At 39.1% G+C, this 16,555-nt stretch overlaps 2 protein-coding genes across 2 annotated transcripts in view; both read right to left on the reverse strand.

Moving 5' to 3' along the window:
* Window positions 1–334: 334 nt before the first annotated feature.
* On the reverse strand, window positions 335–9,417 carry LOC139114845 (cylicin-2-like). Its single transcript, XM_070676793.1, has 7 exons — window positions 9,317–9,417; window positions 8,343–8,428; window positions 7,468–7,590; window positions 6,779–6,865; window positions 4,347–5,730; window positions 1,086–1,201; window positions 335–893 (listed from the first exon to the last, which is right to left on the reverse strand). Exons 3-7 carry the CDS (start codon window positions 7,582–7,584, stop codon window positions 843–845), a joined length of 1,755 nt encoding a protein of 584 aa, XP_070532894.1. The 5' UTR covers window positions 7,585–7,590; window positions 8,343–8,428; window positions 9,317–9,417; the 3' UTR covers window positions 335–842.
* A 499-nt stretch (window positions 9,418–9,916) lies between these two features.
* The window catches only part of LOC139114838 (uncharacterized), a 31,016-nt gene continuing 24,377 nt past the window's right edge, over window positions 9,917–16,555 (reverse strand). The window contains exons 11-17 of the mRNA XM_070676788.1: window positions 14,511–14,639; window positions 13,446–13,547; window positions 12,494–12,617; window positions 11,699–11,785; window positions 10,990–11,121; window positions 10,449–10,520; window positions 9,917–10,006 (exon numbers count right to left, since the gene is read on the reverse strand). Of these exons, the coding sequence (XP_070532889.1) occupies window positions 11,766–11,785; window positions 12,494–12,617; window positions 13,446–13,547; window positions 14,511–14,639 (375 nt within the window). The 3' untranslated portion in view covers window positions 9,917–10,006; window positions 10,449–10,520; window positions 10,990–11,121; window positions 11,699–11,765. The remainder of the gene's footprint in view (window positions 10,007–10,448; window positions 10,521–10,989; window positions 11,122–11,698; window positions 11,786–12,493; window positions 12,618–13,445; window positions 13,548–14,510; window positions 14,640–16,555) is intronic.

Here is a 16,555-nt window from a genome sequence, read left to right on the forward strand (position 1 = left end):
GATGATTGTTTCCTCACTATTTTTGTTTTTCAAATGTCAGCCACAGTTCTTGTTCTACCCCCAAAATATGTTGAAACACCAACTATTTAGTTTGTTAGCATGGTGTCTATATGTGCAAAATGCTATGTTCTTGTACATTTGAATTCTAGCCTGGATCAGAATTCACATGTCAACAATAACAACGCAGTTTACACATGTACAGGCTGAGTTGACAAGCTGAATACTGTGTATCTCAACATGCTTTGGGGAGTAGAACAAGAAATAATGGTTGACATTCAAAAACACAAATGGTGAAAAAAATAGTCAAAAGTTCGAGTTGTTGGCCCTTTAAATTTGATCCCCAAATGTCAATGCACAATAAACAGAAGCCCCGCAGAGAAGAATTTTTTATGGTTGCTTCCAGTCTCAATCTGAAGTCACTTGTGACAATTTCAAGTAAACTTCAAAACATTCATGCCACCTATGCAGCAAACTGTGATAGATTCAGCTGTTGGTCATTTGTAGGAAAGATTACATCCCATGCAATGATGCTGAACAAAATACAGAATATCAATAGAAATTCTGTAACATTAAGACTTCCAGGGTATCCTCACCATGGAAGTAATAATATTAGTAAGGCAAGAATGGGATGGAATACAAATATGATTTGTTATAAATCTAAGTAGCTCTGGGTACATAAGGAGTTGAATACCAGTTTGTGCTCTTTGAGAGTCAAAATATTCACAACAACTTGGCATTAATATTTTTTCAATTTTGCTGCTTGATATAAATTTTGATATTGTTTGCTGCTACGGCTCATTCTGGATCTTCATCTTTTAGGTGGTGTTTTTTTCTTTGACTTGTCATTCTTTCTCTATGGCTTCTTCAATCAGCTCCAGATCTTTGGCCTGCTTCTGTGTAAAAAAAGAATGCACACAATTAAGTATTGTTGTAATAACAATTCTAGACTCTCATCTTCTTGATTTGGAATGAAATAGTTGATGGTATTTGGAATAAATTTTAACGGTGCTTTAATTTAGACAAAGTCAAGGTTGGGTCAAGGTCACAAGGCTTTGACAGCTGCATGCCATTTGATTCACACTCACCTCAACTCGCTGGCGGTGCAGTTGCGTCTTGCAGTGTTCCTCCAATGAAACTTTGGGATCTTGGATAAACTTCTCACACATAAGACAGTAGTGTCCTGGCTTGATATATGTTTTACCTGAAGAGAAAAAGGCAGGCACATTCAATAATTCTGTATATGAAATCAGGATGGCCCACTAATGATATAACGTAGAGGACAGACTTCAGACTCTCAAATTTTTACAATTCTTTTCTGATTTACCACTTTGGGGGCTCATTTTAACCTGTATGTAAATTTTTCAATGTCATAGTTTTTCGAAAATTTTATTTTTCCCCCACAGAGTAAACACAAGGATGGTGGCCATTTTGAGTTTCGAAAATCTGTAAATGAAAGGTAATTTGTTTCTCTGGTACCAAACTTTGCACGGTGACCTGATTTTTATTCTTGATTTGGTAAGAATATAGTTGAAAGTTTCATTGGGGAAAGTTTGAGCAAAAGTTTAAGTCTTTCACTTGTGAGGCGCTTACTACCTTAAGTAAATTAAGGCAGAATATAAAATAATTATAGCAGTAATGTAACCCCTCCTGGCCCGTAATTGACTTCAGCAAACTTTGTTCTGCTTAAAGGCCAGGGACTTGATACCCGGGATCAAGTTAATGCCGTTCACCTTTGACATTCACGGGCGGGATTGAATGATTATGTCTTTGCAAATTACGGTCACGATTAGTGTGCACAGGAGGTTGTAAACAGGCCAATGTGTTGACATGCAAACAACAGATTATACGTAACTGAATATAACGGCGAGACCAGTACACTGAGAAACAACGTTTCGTGAAGCCCGCGGTGCTTGTAGCAATAACAGGTGTGCTTCAACTGTAAATTGACAAAAGTACAGCACCACGCCGCTGCAACTAACGACGTTATTACTAGGGCTTGACAATTTTTTTTTTCAGTTCACTCGTCCGTGGGACAAGTGGATTTTCAATTTCACTTGTCCTCACAAAAATTTTACTTGTCCTCCATTTGTAATAATCAGGACCAAAATACTTGCGGCGAATTCCGTAGCGGCTTTCAGGGCTTTCTTATTTTAGTAATTTTCGCCGATGTTGACGCGGATTTTTCTCAAAAGTTCACATTGAAGTAGCCCTGCGTACTGTCTGTGTGTTCCCGGCGTTATACGTCCCCCACCACAAGAGGCTGTATAACGCCGGGAACACACAGACCTGTAGGCAGGTCTAACATCAATGACGGTACATATCATACATTGGCTTCCCGTGTTTGGCAAGCATAAATGCCGTCGTAAAAAGATTGGTCAGTTTCTGTCGCTGGTCGTCGTCATTCGGTTTACGCATTGCGAGTGCATGCGATCAGGGTGTTGGCAAGTGAAACCGTATCGGGCTCAGCGGGACCCACAAAATTTCCACAATCATTTCCTCGTCACGATCTCATTTGTGATGCACCAAACAGTCCAAATGCGGTTGACTATTACTCGTGAGACCTTATCGATTCAACGCGAAACATGCCGCATCCGTCAAGAAAAGCATTTCGCTTTCCCAGTGGTTTGGCAATGGTGGGGTATTTGAGACACGATGAACAGAACATTTTGGAACCGTTATATTTCCATTTCGGGAGATAACATCTACGGCGTTTTTCCTCATCATAACGCTTATGTTTAGATCTTTTGTCAGAAACATCGTCCTGATCATCACATCGAGTCGTCGATTCTCTGTTCTCAGACGATCCCACTCACGCTGGCCCTCGTGGCACCGTCGTAAATCATCACAACGTCGTTTCTCAGAGTTACACGATGCCCATCGTCGTAAACCACATGCCTCTTTACGGTAACAGCTTTGCTGACTTAATTTTGTGCGTAGGTCTGCAAGCAGAAATAACGCTCTGGCTTGCAAAAATGCACAATGCCTTGTTTGCGTTAGTGCAAATATTGCCGTAAAATACTCATATTTACAGCGATCACTCCACAAACTATCTGCCAACAATGTTCGCCTACCTCGCGAGGCCGCATAAATGATTTTGAAGTACTGCACGGTCGGCAAGTGAATCTCAGAAGAACATCACAATTGTATCTAAAAAAGTCAGTGATTGACATTTAGTTTGTGTGAATTACGACAACGCAGATTGGGCGACACGTGCACAAACCGCAACTTAGGTTCCCGTTGATTGCGCCAAAAGTTGTGTAAACAACTTGTCCGGCGGGCGACCAGATTTTATTTTTGACTTGCCCGAACGTAAATTTCACTTGTCCCGGGCGTTGTGAACAAGAGTATTTCTATTAATTGACTGACGCAACCAGGAAGGAAATTTTATTCAACTTAAAAAACGTCACCGTCTTTGCTTGACATCGGATTCCATGGCAATTGAACAACACACGATGTCGTTTAGGTCATCAAAAATGTTTTAAAAACGGCAAGACGATAATAGGCCTAATAATACTTTTCACGGCAGAAAAATCTAAAAGAGCTTGAATCTGAACTTTAAATGACTAGTTCTGTGGAAGAAACGATCGGAAATTGCGGCGTGTACGACGTCTACGCGAGAACGCGCTATGGCTTGGGTGGCATACTAGCAGTCACAGGGGCTCGAGCTGGGTTGTCTGCTCGCTTTTCGGCTCGATCTATCGATCCCGTTGTCGACATGCCGGCACTGCAACCTAAATGGGTTTTTTAATACGTGGGCATATCGACTACGGGATCGATAGATCGAGCTGGAAGTCGATCTATTTAGCAGACTACCTAGCTAAAGAGTGCCTGTGCATGCGGCTCTGAACTGCGGTCGCCCCATCTAATTACGTGCCTGTGCGTATCTAACATGTTGACATCGCAAACGTTTACCGATTCACACCTGTATCGCGTCCTTTTTTGATTGACAGCTTACAGACCTTTGTTGTGGCCGCTTGCCACGCAAGTTGAAGACAAAGAGAAATACATTCATCGACCAAAATCAGCTTTATTTATGCTCAAATCAAAAAAAACTATCTATATATTCAATCACTAGACATTCATAGTTAGGTACATGTGCATGGACGCCTAAGTTTCTTCGCCTGTGACCATCTTGGCATGGTTTTTACGGAGCCATCAAGCGTGACGCCACCTAAGCCACGTTTTGCATATACTAACTCCAACAGGAGCAGCTTGCTATTTATACCCAGCCCTGGCCTTAATGCAGTCGGCTTTTCCTATCTATTATGTCTTGCTAGGTTTGCTTTTGTCCATTATGGGCCAGGAGGGGGTAGATTATTGGTTAAACATTATGTACTGTAAATTACCATATTGTATATTTTCAGAGTAACCTGTCAGCAGGCTTACGTCCACAGCAGCAGATAATCTTTCCTCTTCTTCTCGTAGGTGTGCATCTTCATCCGAGTCACCTTCAGTAATCTGAGTAACATCAAGAAGTGTTTCATCATTATCATCATCCATGTCATACTCCTCTTGCTCCAATTCATCCATGATGATAAAATCATCTCCCAGCATGTCTGCTGCAAAGTGGTCTACGCTCTCATCATCGTTAGCTTTCTCACCATCCTTTTCTGTGTCTTCAGTTGGTTTGCTGCTGGCAGATTCACTGTCTCCTCTGCTCCTTGTAGTCTTGTCTTTGTTATCGTGACCTGGTTTGACTGTTGATGGATCAGCCGTGCTCTTGTCTGTTGATGACTTGGCTTTCACCTTGTCATGATCTTTTCCATCTTTACATTCATTTCTTGCTGTATCCGTGGCCTTCAATGCTTTCTGTTTGGGTTTCTGCCCATCCTCATCTTTTCTATCTTTCTTCACATTTTCTTTTGAAGCCACTGTCTTGGCAACTGCCTGGCCTGAATTTGAATCGCTTGGTGATTTTTCTTGTCTAACATTCTCTGTCTTCTGTTGCTTTGCTTTCACGTTGTCGTCACCCTTTTTCACGACAGTAGCTTTGGCACCCTCTCTGTCTCCTTTATTGGTATCCTTCTTTGCAGCAGCTGACGACCTTTCACCTTCAACCTTTGCACTTGTAGGCTGATTCCTCCTATCTTCCCTGCTTTTAACTTTCTCTGATGTTGCAACGTCATCTTTTGCTTGGCCATGGGAATTTCTCCTCTGTGATGACCTCTGGACGCTTGCACCTTCTCTGCGTTCTACATTACCTTTGACCTCTTTTGCTTCACCTTTGACCTCTCTCGCTCCATCTTTGTGTGACTTTTGATCCCTGCTGGAAGTGCTCTCTCGTCTGTTTGATCTTCCATCTGACCTCTTTCCCGATGAATCTCTGCCACTGGAGGAGCTATCCCGAGACGTGTGTCTGCTTCTGCTCTTCTCCTTCATCAGAGCATCAAACTTCTCTTTAACTCTCTTTGCTTTCTCCGCAGCGCTTTCTTCCTTCTCTCCCTTCTTACCCGGTTGCCGGGCATCTCTGCTCTCTGTTCTCCTCCTTGACGACGCAGCATCTTTCCTGTCCTCTCTCCTCCTGGGTGGTGTGGTGTCTCTCTTCCCGCCCCTCTTTTTCTGAGGGGAGGCATCTCTGTTTTGTTTCCTCTTCTGTGCTGCTGGCTTGGCTGGACTTACGTTGAAAGTGACGGCCTTGACATTGTACAGACGCTGCACTGACTCACACAGAGATCTGGCACATATGAACTTGGTGATGTGTCTGCTACTTCTGAGATGCTCTTGGTAAACCTATGAAGACAAGAGGATTTAATTACCATATAAGCTCTCTTTAGTGAGTGTGTGTGTATTTTTTCAAATGCAAGACATACATATATATTGTACAAACATGTGAAACTTAAAAAGATGTTGGGAATTATAGCAACTGTTAAATTGCACAGGTGTGCCTGCTAAGCTGATTTGACCCGTAATGACGCAGGGCAAACTCATCTGATGCATTGAAATTACAAGAAATTTGAGCCTGCCAATGAAAAGAAATACTCAGCAGATTCATAATTTATTACGATACAGTGTTTCTTTGTAGTTTTTTGGTCAGAAAAATATCTATTAAATACATCATTCTATAAGTTTAGGCAGTGACTCTCCTGCCGTAAAAACCAAATTAATTTTACCACTCTATTAATTTGATCATCCATTTTTTCCTTAAAGGCAATTTTGTTTTACCCTTATTAGTTTAACAATTATGGAAACTGGGACATTCTCAATCTCTATTAATTTGACCAACAAATCATGACAACGGTTTTGAACATTTTACTTTCGATAAAATATACAGAACAATACAATATACAGCGCAAAATGTCGAAGTCAAGACTTCAGGAAAGTCACCTTTATATGTTTCAATCATCTAAGATGGAATGCATATCACTTATGAACTGTTAAAAAAAGTTGAAATCCCTGATAATTTGACCATTAAAATTTGTTTGGCTTTGTTAACTAATAATTCAACTATTTAAAATCGTAATTATTTTTTTCTAATTGAATTGATAGGGTTTTATGGTACATGCCGATAATAACTTGTCTTGCTGTTCAATTGAAGGAGAAGGACGTAGCCATTAATGTTTTTGTTGTCTTCTGGCTGACTCACACAAGAGTAGGAGGAATAGAGGAAGGCATATGGCGATAGAGGGCGCTATACTTACAACTACTGACTTGCTTATATCATATTGTGCCATGCATGTATAAAGTCATGCGCAGCAAGTCAAGTTTTCTTCAATTTGACTCAATTTTTTTTTCACTTGCCCTTAAAGGGCACATTGCGTTGCAGTACAGGTTGACATACCTCTTGCGTCTCAAGGTCAAGATCACACATGTTACAAGTCCATTCATTTTCAGAAACTTGCTGAACATTCATCTTTTCTTGGCATTGCTGTAGGAAAATAAAGAAAGTACTCAAACAATTGTGCATTTTCAAGTTAAATTTGGTACTCCTAGTCCTATGCATATACATGATGAAATCATTACCAAAACTTCTGTACCTTTGTACACTGTGGGGTGATTTTTTATGAGCCCCAGGTCAAGTGCAAAAACAAAAAGATTATCCTGACCCAAAATTCCAGCAGATGTCGCATGTCACAAGTTGTTGATTTCCCTTTGATGTTTGTTGCAGTTATCCCTTACTCTCATTCCAGGGTCTATGGTAATACATAACATGTTGTTACGTCAAAATAAACACTCTTGGATCAGAGGAACGTGGAAGCACTTATTGTAAGATCTTCCTAGTTGGTAAACTGGGCCCTCTCCCTAACCTCCTTTTTCGTCTCTTCCTTTACGACCCCGTTCACTCCCCCCCCCCCCCCCCGTTCATGTGCGCTCTTGCTCGCTCGCACTCTCTCTCTCTCTCTCTCTCTCTCTCTCTCTGTCTCTGTCTGTCTCTCTCTCTCTCTCCCCTAACATCATTCTCTCTCCCTCTGTCCCTCCCTCCCTCATATACATCAGGAAATCATATTCATGGATGATAATATTGTTTACCTTCAGTAAGTCCCTCAAGAGGTCCAAATCTTTGCTTTCTACAGCTTTCATGGCTGATACAACAACTTGATGTCCATGTTGTAAGACAAGATGCTTCAATCCAGATGCATGGTTCATCACATGCTATAGCAAGGAATACAGAACAGATGTTTATCTAGTTGCATGACTTTGTCGTATAAACGTTGATGTTACATTATATTAATTCTATCCCACGGTGCATTGTGCACGGAGGGTAACCTTTGACTCAAGTATTGATGGCTGTTTGGAATGATGTTGTACTTTGCATTCTGATGCCAAAATGTTGCTTCTGAATCATATACTGGTATTTCTGACCCTAATACTGTAATATCATGATACCGCTGAGCCCTTGAACCCTACATTGAGACTGGACATTTCGATTCAAATTGCTGGTACTCTTATCATCATCATGATATATCCTGAACAATTTTTAACATACTCTAGTTGGATGACTTTGTTGCATCAACATTGATTTTACATTATATCAATCACACCCTGGGGTACATTGCGCAATGACAGTAACCTTTGACACAAGTAGTGATGTTGTTTGAATGATGTAAAGGTTGTACTTTGCATTCCGTTGCCGATATATTGTTGCTTCATCTGCCAACTGTGTGAGCTATTATTACTTTTGCTGTAGATTTTAGTTTTCACAGATGTGGCTGGTCATATTCAACAGTTAGAAAGATGACTGTATGGCTGTCGGTGGATGTTGGCCAATGGACATAAGGCTTGAAGTTACATGGTTACAGCAAAGTAACATGTATTGGTATGGGTAAATCCGCTTGAGGGCTATTTAAACACACTTTGATATGCAATATAAAGAGAGAATAAGAATTATTAGTATTCATACATACTTTGAATCCAGTACAGGTGACATTACAGAGAGCACATTCTCCAGTAGTGTCATCACACCTCTGACTAGAACTGCTTCACATTTCCTCTGTTTAAATGAAAGCACACAGGACAAGGAAATAAGTATGATCATGTTTTTCTGTGTTATGAGCAAAAATGTGGTAGATACATTCACAGTATCTGGGTCAAACTAGACCATGAAGAGTTGAGTTTAATAACAGTGTATTAATATACATCTGTGTGTTCCTTGGAAATTTCATCAGTGCTATACAAGCCATGTTAATGAAAAATAATAAAGTACGCTCTAGACTTTAATGAACCCACAATCTGACAAGCTGTAAATTAGCTGGTTAGATTTACATAAGTAAATTTGGGAATTATTGCCAAAGTCCAGATTGTTTCTTGTACCTTGCTCGATTTCAATGATTACATCTATCATAACAAAGTACAAAAGTCATAATTCCTCAGGGCCAAATTTCATGAAAATCTCATCAAATTTTGCATATCAATAATTGAACTTTGATGTAATAGTGACTCATCCCTATTACTTAAGGTAGAATGCACCTTGGGGACAGACATTTGGAATCTAAAACTTTTACAATAAATTATTGGTCTACAAGTTGTGGGGGCTCATTTTTGAGTAATAAAACCAGCTTACTTCAGTGAAAATTGAAAACTTTAAATTTCTCTATAGAGTTACCACAAGAATGGTGGCCATTTTGACTTTCAAATATCATTAGCTACTAGTTTCTTTTACTAGTACCAAATTTGCATGGTTAACCCTTATAGTTATTCTTGATGTTAAATGGGAAAGGTTTATGATTCTGTTGTTGACATTTTGAGCAAAAGTTTAAGACTTTCAATTGCAAGGCATGATCTACTTTAATTGGTTTAATCAGATACTAGTGTCGCTAACTGATCATCCTCTCCTGATGAGAAACTGAATTGTTTGAACATTGTTGACTATGATACTTACAGCTTTGGTCAAGGCATTGTTTTTCTCCAATGGATTACACAGGTCCTCAATTATCTGGCACAACATGTTCAGGTTGTCCAGTACCGTCCACAAACCTGTGTGCATCTTCTTCTTGTTGTGATAGTCAATCTGCAACAAACAACACAACAGATATTGCCGTCATTCATGCTACGCTGTATACTATGGGTCATCTAATGCTATACAATGATTACTCATGTAGAATTTTATGAAGTTAATGTTGACTAATTCTTTGACAGCAAAATCTCAAAATTTGATATTAAAAGTTACAGATTCATGGAAAAAAGTTGCTTTTGTTTATTTATTGATTTATTTATTTATTTATATGCTTGTCTTTTTGTTCTATGAAACAACTTGTCTTGTTCCACTCAGTAAAGAAATCAGCGAACACGGTGGTGTTTTACAACGTACATGTACAAGTGAACCATTAGATACATACATGTACTGTTATCACTGATGAAAATATGAGCATGGAAGGCCACATAGGAGTCATGAAAATGGCCGATTGAAGAATGCAACACTGCAGCTTATCTGTGACAAGAAACACTGCACGAGATAAGACAGTTTGTGACTTGTACTCACAGGGTCTGTCAATGGCACACAGCAGATGAGACAGAACTGCAAATGGTTGACTTTCTTCAGCCTCTCTTCCATTGAAAATGACAACACTTCCTGCAGTACAGCAACAAAAAGTTACAACACTGATGAGACAATACTTTACAAACACATGTAAATTACACTACTGATGAGAAATCTGTAGTGAAAACATGAAATTTAGTACATCATGGATACTTCACATAGGCACTGTATACAATTATCACTAGCACCTATCTTGGAATGAACTCCATTTCACTAGGGGTGCCAGCTCCCAAAACAGGATGAACAACAATTACGTGGCAATTGACATTAACATGTAATAATTATGTGTTGACATCGATAAATTGTAATTAATATATGTCTATGGAATGAAGATTACTTGAAGCACAAAGATTTTTTGCGCGTTCATCTTCATTCCTGCAATACACATAATAATTCTTACATTATCTGAAAAGCAGCTGTTGCATCTATTAGAGCTTTTCTATGAATTTTAATGAGCTAAATTTTTATCACAAACCTGCAGATCAAAGTCTGGCACCTCTCTCTCTACCTGTGCAGGTTCTACTGTTGGAACTTGCTGTCCTTCACTCTGTGTTCAAACAAAAAAAAGTTGTACAGCTTCATTTATTGAGTTTGATTTCTGGTTTTAAATTCTATATAAACAAGGTTTCTTTATGCAGACATGAAGTGTATCTTGTATCATATATCATATCATTAAGAACAATACAGTTTTGCATGCACTGAAAAAGCCATGCGGAACATGTGTTCCGGAATACTGTCTGTTTCCAGGTACCCCTTTGTATCTGTCTGTCTGACCATATGCATGGCAGAATGTGTGTGTGTGTTTCTGTGTGTGTCTGTGTGTATGTATGTATCTTTTCCATGTAAGTGTAGGTATGTATTACATTACTAATGTGCATTCTGTTTGCATTTATTGACACAGGTAAACATTAAGACTGTCTAAAGATTTGTAAAGAATTCAAAGAGTTGTGATGTGAAATGAACATTACATGCAATGTCTTGGTTTGAATAGCAAGCAAACTACAGTCAATACTTACAGATAAGAGGTATGGTTTTGGCTTGGCCTTGCTTGCCAGAGTTTTATGAAGAAACTTGAGAGAGTTGACAATGGCTCTCATCCACACAAAGCGCTTTTGATGTTTTCCACTGCTCTTGTGGGATTCATGTTCCTATCAAACACAAAGTGCAAAATAAATATTTCAATCAAGAAAAGGTATATAGCATGGCAAGAGTGAAGAATTGTCTGGCATTTATCACTGGTACCTACAGTAGTGCCTTATGGTTTGGTTTAGTGGTTTGGGTTAATGATAGCTATTTCTAACTTGTCAGATTGTCTGCCTTTCTATGTTTTGGCAACTGTATTGTGTCAATATCACATAGCAAGCATGTGAAGAGGAGAACATCATTTGTTTCAAATGTGACTTGGCTTCTACTGAAATACAAGGCTATAATCAAACTGGTGATCGTGATTTGGCTGGATTGACCTTTGACCTAGAACTTGGATTGAAGACTGTTTCAATTGAAGACTGCAACACACACTCCTTGCAAGACAATTACACAAACAAAGTAAACAAACAAAAACCAAATGGAAACAGGTCCATCCATCAGTCTGTCTGACCATCTGTCCCCAGAATTGGTTCTGGATGAACAGATGGACCATCTGCATGTACGTCTGTCCAAACTGATAAAAGCTAAAACCCTTTTTTTCTATTCTTGGATTGTTTAACGGTAAGTGTGATCATTTACCTGAAGTGAGTTGAACTTTTGTTTGCAAATGATACAAAGCCAGTTGTTCTTGCTGGTTGGTTTAAAATCAAGTCTTTTCAAGTAGTCCTGTGGAGAAATTTACGACAGAGACAGTCAGTAAACAACTTCAAAATGCCTTATATATCAGCTGCATCACAATGAATATGAATTACAGCCCTTTGCACAATAGTTTTTAATGGATAGAGAAGTTTTGGAAAAGTGGTGTGCACTGTCGGGGCTGTTTTTTGACCTGAGTTGAAAGGACAAATTATGTCAATTCTGCATTACCTGGGAAATCAGTTATATTGCTCAGAACTTTGAAACATGCAAGAAGAGTTACAAACTGACCATTTCCAGTTTATAGACAAAGTGAAAGGAACACATACCAGCAGCATATATGGTAATAGGCTAACAGCTGACCTCTGAACTACAAATATTTGCATATGGTACATGGTACAGCAAGAATTTATTGACACTCGCACAACGCACGATAATGCATGAGCGCCACTTAAGTTTTGATTGATTTTGAGGTGTCACAGCACACCTTGAAAACACCAGGCCACATCCTCCTCAAGGTGAAATCTAGTACTTGTCTGAGGGTACCTTTTATGGTAAATGCATACAAATGTACCCCCTAGATAACATAGAATTGTACTACAGCTCAGCATAGCCTCAGTATGCTTCAATTTTGCCATTTATCACAAACAGGCCTTTTTGCTGCTTTTACACAGAGCTGCAACACACCTTGTTAACACTACACTTTCTGATGTGTGTATGTTCAGAGAATCATCATACCTGCAGCAAGGCATGTAAGGCTGGTAGATTGTAAAGCCTCCATCACTTCTTTTGTCTTCATGACAATTTCATAGGCTTCCATCATGATGGCATGTTTAGTTCCCCTCTTGTGTTGCTCAATATTCTAAAATGAAATCAGGACCCAGTAAATAACCAAATCATTTTCTTGTAATCTGGTGCTATTAACTACCTTACTGAAAATAAAAGATTTACAGTCAATTCTGTTTAGGCAGGGTATTGTTGATATCTATGTGAAGTAGGTACGGGAAACTTTCTGTTAAGATTCAAACAATGTTCCCTGAGGCAAGTCAGAACAATAATTTGAAAGCCTGATTAGTTTAGGGTAGAATGCGCCTCATGGACAGATACTGTATTCGGTTTCTCAAACTTATGCAATATTCTCTTTGCCTACCACTTGAGGGGGCTCATTTTGAAGATCTTGGAGTAAATAAAGTTTTCAGCAACTTAGTTTTGTGAAAATTCAGAATTCCATTTTTGCCACACAGATTCCACAGGGAAGGTGGCTGTTTTGAATTTCAAATATTGGTAAATACATGTACTGTGTACCTTGTTCTCTTATACCAAAATTTGCAAAGGTGACACCAAAGTTTTATCCTTGATTTTGAAAGAGAATGAATGGTTGAAGGTTTTCTTGAATAAAATTTGAGCTAAAGTTAAATTCTTTCATTTTCAAGCCGCACACTACGAGTACCTTAACTCTTTGAGTGTAAAAGTCAATTTTTGTAACCTTTATAAAATATACTGAAGTCAATATCTTTCAGCTCTCTGCCAAAATTTTGATAACAAACTGTAGCCAATAAAATGTGTTGTCTATTTGGTCTAAAAGTTATCCAAAAACTAAAGAAAAATTCATAAAAATTGGTAAAATGTTGCACTAAAATTTTGGTAGGAAAAAAGCACTGAGGTGCCAATGGGCTTTTGTTGTACTTACTGTAATTGTCATGAATTTGATGTCACACACTGTGCACGCCATACGTTGGAGGTTGGGTCCTCCAGTGGTGTTCACGGCCTTGAACTTCTTCTCCACTGCAGCCTGTGTTTAGCAAAATAAAGGATGAGTAACTTTAAATGAAATTCTACTAAAATTGTTTGGAAAATCAAATTACATGAAACCTCCGTATGGTCAGAGAGGAAAAGTACAGTATTGAAATGAAGCTACTGTTATAACAGTATTGTCATGAGGATTTTAGAGTTAGCTCTGACTGTTCCTATAGTATGTTAAAAGTATAACTTATTTATGGGAAATTAAAACCTATCTCAAATTTTGATTTTTTGAGTATCAACTGTAGCTTTCTGTGTAACTGTGGGTTTTTATCTTCTCCCTACCATTACGACATGTTGATCTATCTAGTCCGTAGTCAATAGGCATGGTGTGTCTGGTAAGATATGGGAAAAATACATTTTCATCTGGAAAAAATCTGTTTTCAACAATAACTAAATATTTGTATCACACAAACATTCAGAACCAATACTGTGGTTTTCTAGTCGTGAAAACCAAAATAGTATATCAAATCTTATGCACCTAACATTTTAACTGCACAAAGGAACACATTTAATTGGACAAGAAAACACTCACGAAATTGTTTTGTGATATTGGTTTCAAGTTCATTAGCAGTACTTTTTGAATATTCTGCCAATATACCGAATTATGGCACAACTGAATTTACAATGACTAAATCATGAAGTCACACGTAAAGCTATGACATCACGGTTTGAGTTCTGCCTTTTTCAAAATCTGGATCACAAAGCTGGACAGTGTTTCAGGGACCCTTACGGAAAGAACAACTGGAATACTATTATGTAATAATAATTCTTTTTCCAATATCACTAGCGGTACTGTAAAATGCAATGTTGTTCATCTATTTTAGAGTCAACCTGATGAAGTATTGTGAATGACGATTATGCTGATGCAAACAGCTCTGACCAATCAAAATGATTGTTTCAAAGGCTCTTTCAAAAACCATGCTATATGATTGGTTTATATGTGTGTACGTACTGCTCTTGCTATGGTTTCTTCTGTTTTCACAAGATCAGTGAAGTCTTCAATGATTTTTCCTAGGGAGGACAGCTCCTCCAACGCCGGCAAATTCTCTATGTGTTTCTTGGAGGCGATATGGACATCAGCCTGTTGAAACACATAGCAACCAGAATAACAACCTCAACAACAATTTTGAAGCAAATATAAAGTTCACTAGGGACACCCTGTTGAAACACATGGTACACTTTCTGAGCATGGCTTTACTATGAGTGCAGGCTGAATAAGCAAATCCCAAGACCATTGGTTTTCACTATTGTTAATAAATCTGATATACATAATGCAGGGGTGAGCAAATCAACCAGCAAAAGCCCAATAGCCAATAGACTAATGGCTAGGCTGGTAGATTTTGTGGCTGGGGTAGTAGTTGTTTTACTTCTACTTGCCAAATGGACTTGTTTATTATTACTAAGGCAGTAACTACAATGTCAACTAGAAAGCATTTGCAAGCAAAAGCGAAGTTCCAGAGACCAGAGCAGCGGAAGAAACAAGAGAATGTGTGACAAAGATAGGTGCAGAATGAAAGAGTGCTTTGGATTTTAATATTCAAGCACGTACCTATAGTTAGGGCTGATAGCAGTAAACACCATAATTACAACTAAAAGCAAGGCAGTCCAGGAAGTACAGTACACAGATTACAAATGCCTACATGTACGGTAAAAACGCAACAGATACATACGGGGGTGACAACGCACGGAAATGTATATCAGACGACATTCTCGCGAACCAGAGCAATAATTTTCGCCCCGCTGACCGGATCTGTTCAAGTATGCTGCCTAGCTCTGCATGGCAGGGCTGTGTGTTACCGGCGTTAATCGCAGATAGCCCTGCGTACGATGCTGTGTGTTGGCCGCTACAGCTAACACACAGCATCGTACGCAGGGCTAGCGAGAGAGTTGCCGACATCGACGGTTATTTACGAGAAGTGAATAAAAGACTGGCATTTTTGGAAGCGATCGAGTAGCTGAGGTAGGCAGGGATACGACTTGGGCCCAAGAACGCTGAATTTCGGCAGTAATTTGGCTTTTTACGTCAAGTCCCAAAATGGATTTGAAGTCACCAACCCTACGTACGGGTCTTTGCAGGGCTGTGGTGAGCGGGGCGATTAGCTGTAGCGGAACACACAGCATCGTACGCAGGGCTACCTGCAGACTGGAAAAACCGCTGGTGGCTCCTCAGAAATACGGTGGGCAGTTTCTCCGCCAAAACAGCCGATTTTGAATCCAAATTTTGCAATGATCTTCGTTTTCGAGCACATCCACCTCGCCTAGGTACACGATGTGCACAGCCACGCTTGTAAACTTTCGGAAAGCCTACTTTTCTCTCTCTATGCGAGCGAAGTGGATGGCGGATCGTATCTGCCATTGAGCATTCGGGCGAAATAGTATAGCGCCACGTACGGCGAGTATTTAGAGAAAAATAAAATCAAAAAGCAACAAAAAACAAAGCGAAAGAAAGCTAAAATTATTAATAGCTGAACGCAATATGATAGTTGAGCAATGCAGAATAAAAAATAAATAAATAAACACACAAGAAATGCCCGTAAAACCCGTCCGACCTGAGCGATGACGTCATATGCGTGCCGCAATGCATTCTGGGTAATTAAGGTAAAATTTGTGTATACATGTAGCATGTTCTATGATAGACTAGTAATACCAGAAATAGAGAAAGAAAGAAAGAAAGAAAGAAAGAAAGAAAGAAAGAAAAAGAAAGAAAGAAAGAAAGAAAGAAAGAAAGAAAGAAAGAAGGAAAGAAAGAAGGAAAGTGAGCAAAAACTAACAGTTCCAGAGCTGGTCTCTGGAACTAACTAGTGGAAAAGTAGAAAATAGGGCTAATGATTTGATTTAGCAGCTAGCCCATGAACCTGTGAATTCAAAAATGACTTGCTAAATCCCTGATATAGAAACTCAGAAAAGCTGACATTACAAAGTCCTAGATCTCAGAGAAACACATTGCCCAGTCATATACAAAGTCCTAGATCTCACAGAAACACATTGCCCAGTAAT

This window comes from Ptychodera flava, chromosome 2, assembly GCF_041260155.1.
Source record: "Ptychodera flava strain L36383 chromosome 2, AS_Pfla_20210202, whole genome shotgun sequence".
Lineage (NCBI taxonomy): Eukaryota > Metazoa > Hemichordata > Enteropneusta > Ptychoderidae > Ptychodera > Ptychodera flava.

Bases quoted from the DNA above. Each gene is read 5' to 3' on its own strand.
- LOC139114845 (XM_070676793.1), bottom strand. From the start codon at position 7,584: ATGAACCATGCATCTGGATTGAAGCATCTTGTCTTACAACATGGACAT. The intron at 6,866-7,467 runs GTAAACAATATT...ATTTTCCTACAG, and splicing joins TCTTGAGGGACTTACTGAAG to CAATGCCAAGAAAAGATGAA. The intron at 5,731-6,778 runs GTATGTCAACCT...TTGTCTTCATAG, and splicing joins TTGACCTTGAGACGCAAGAG to GTTTACCAAGAGCATCTCAG.